The 3,084-nt window shown below is 31.3% G+C and overlaps 1 protein-coding gene across 1 annotated transcript in view; it reads right to left on the bottom strand.

The window, feature by feature from the left end:
* Nucleotides 1-2,094: 2,094 nt before the first annotated feature.
* LOC106469483 (PI-stichotoxin-She2a-like) overlaps nucleotides 2,095-3,084 on the bottom strand; it is a 5,263-nt gene continuing 4,273 nt past the window's right edge. The window contains exon 3 of the mRNA XM_013929982.2: nucleotides 2,095-2,268. Within this exon, the coding sequence (XP_013785436.1) occupies nucleotides 2,252-2,268 (17 nt within the window). The 3' untranslated portion in view covers nucleotides 2,095-2,251. The remainder of the gene's footprint in view (nucleotides 2,269-3,084) is intronic.

Genomic DNA, 3,084 nt, shown 5'->3' on the forward strand with positions numbered 1-3,084 from the left:
CCATGCATATACATACATAAATGTGACATATGCCTATTTTTGGCCATTTGAGGGGTATGTGTCAAAATGTTAAATAAACCCACGATAACTGAAGTTTTGGTCAATTACTTAGTCTTGTTTCAACCAAGTTACATGAAATTTGGTACCAAGATACTTTACTACAGGCAACACACATTGACAAACAAAAAATGTTGGACCTGCTCATTTTTAGTAATTACAGGGGATTAGAATGCCATGAAAAGCAAAATTGTTTTGGACAATTACTCCGCCGTATTTGGCCAATGTAAATGCGATTTGGTACAAAGATACTTTTTTACAGGTCCCAAACAGAGATACAGACAATTTTGGAATTTCTGCCTTTTGCTCAATTTTCAGCTAGGAGAGCACAATTTGTAATTTGGTTAACTATTCATGTGTATCTCAACCAAATTACATGGGATTTGGTACAAAGATACCTTCTTGCAGGTCCCAAGCAGTAATATAGACAATTTGTTTCCTGTGGTTTTGATGATTTTTCTGATGTCAAAGATGGCTATTTTGGGATTGCGTGGGGGAGACATGCTGCATTTGCTAGCAAATATTGGCTTCTTTAATAGTTATAAGTCGTTTGTATAAATGTGAAAAGAAATAAAATAAAATAAAATTATAGAAGAAAATGTTGCTGTAAAATTGGATTAAATATCACTGAAATATCACTGAGAAAATAAATATTACATTTCTTACAGACACGCATAAAATGACAAAAATATTTGAGTGTGGTAGTATTTAATATTGGGGGTCGACAAGGAATCTAAATAATTCACTCTCCGAAAAATCACCCTATCGAATTCCTAAGTGAGAAACTGACCATTCAAAGTATTGGTTACGACTAATTTTGCACACATATATACTAATAATGCGCTAAAAAGGTCGCTGACATTTCTGCTATAACAATTCAAAATTTTCTAAAATAGCAACTTTTTCGTCTACCACATACCTACCTGATCACGTCAGCGGGTCTAGCTCCTAGACGGCTCGGACTATCGCTACAAATTTCCTCAGCTTACTTGACTGGTCTGTAGGTATTCCGATACAGATATAATATAATTGGTAAGCATATCGTGCACATACTTAAATGTATTTTAACCCACTTCAACCCAATGGATGGCGCTACATATCGATGGCTAGACACGAGACAAGTATGACATAAAAAGTATATAAACATGAGAATTTAGAAATTGTGAATTTTAAAATGAAGTAGGGATCCTCTAACGAAGAGTAATGAAACAATAATTAAAACCACAATCACAAATTTATAAAATTTAATCCCTACTTTGGCAGCTTTATACATTTATCTGTAGGCCAAAGTAAGGATTAAAATAAATATGTTTGTATTTGTAGTTTCAATTCTTTTATAAGTTATCGCTATCAGGGATATGGATATACTGAAAGTTATAGACGTTGTGTCCATTCCATGGACATATGAAACTGCACAAGTAAATATCAAAACATATATAATTGTAACGGAAAGTAGGGATCGTTATTCGTATAATTGCTATAAAAAGTATCCACAACAAAATAAATGTTGCAATAAAAATTGCACAACCAAGTAAAGTGATACTAGTTGGATAAATTTTAAAACGATTTTGGATGGCATTGCGATCCGTATAGGTAAATGAAGCAAAGTAGGAATTGAAAATCTTTTTAAAATCTATCCAACTAGTATCACTTTACTTATTTGTGTACTTTTAATTGCAACATTTATCTTGTTCTGGCTTCTTATAGCAATTTGACGAATAACCAACGATTCCATTAAAATTTTATTTATTTTTTCCTATTTATGAGATAAACGTGTTGTATAAAGTATACTGTATATTTATAATATAGGCATGCATTTATCGAAATAGTTGATCAACTTGCAACGATAATTGGTGTAATATTCTGTAAAGAAAAGGTCACAAATTATCATTCCAAGTAAATAATTTAAACTGTTGTGCTTGGTTGGTGTTTTTTTATTGTATGTGTGTATAACACATACAGAGTGTATTTAAAAGAATTGTAGAACTGAACTCGGAAAATTGAGACAAGTGAAAACAAACTAAAAGTAAACACAGGAAAATTATTAGAACATGAAGTAAGTCTCTAACAGTCTTGACATTTAATGATAATTATTAAAACCAGTTACAGCATACCAATAGTAAAATAAACAAATTTAGCAAAAACGATTGCATCCAATACATGATTGATTCATATCTGTTCTCCAAGCAGCTTTTCAAGCAAGTCGCTTTCCTGAAAACAAAACAGAAATATTTAGATGACATCGTTTTATTATACTTTATTTTAAGCTGAGTTTTAAAACTTCAATTATAAGATAAAATCTCTATTTGAGACAAGCTTAAATGTGTCCATTTGAGAATAAACCCTAACATACATCTCTATAAGAATGGGCCAATTTTTATCTATGAGATATTAGGCCTAGCTATGTCTGTGTGAAAAGTGAATCAGTGAAACAGGTATTTCGTGTTCAGCCCTTAGATTGGAACAAGTTAGTAACGTCTGAGCTTTGATAGCATGTGCATTCAGCTAAGAACAACTGCATCGGTTTTAGATGTTAAACTTGAAAGTTTTTATTGTAAAATAATTATTGAAATTGCGCACAAATTAAATGTCACGTACCAAGGTATGTCTGTGGTGAATAAAATTAACTTTAGTAATATTCATTTATTATTATTATTTTTTACAATATTAAAGGAAAGTTTTAAAATGCATTTTAGCAACCTCTAATTTCTGCTGGTGATTAAATTTAAGAGCGGTATTGAGTTTTTTCGTCATGTCTAAATCAGTGAATTTACGACACATATAGTAAGTATTGTGTTCCATTGGACAGCTATCTGACTTAGTTTTTGGCAAATAACTTATTTTATGCAAAGAATAACTATTTATTAGATTCAAAATCAACCATTAAAGACATTTTACGTACAAGTTATAAGGAACGTATTGTTACGCCTCCAGTCGTTAATTAACTTTCCGTAACTTCGTTCCGACGAAACTTTAGCGACACAAGTCCTTACTTAATAAAACTGGTTTATTCTTTCTGAATATAAC

This window comes from Limulus polyphemus, unplaced genomic scaffold, assembly GCF_000517525.1.
Source record: "Limulus polyphemus unplaced genomic scaffold, Limulus_polyphemus-2.1.2 Scaffold3511, whole genome shotgun sequence".
In the NCBI taxonomy this organism is placed as follows: Eukaryota; Metazoa; Arthropoda; class Merostomata; order Xiphosura; family Limulidae; genus Limulus; species Limulus polyphemus.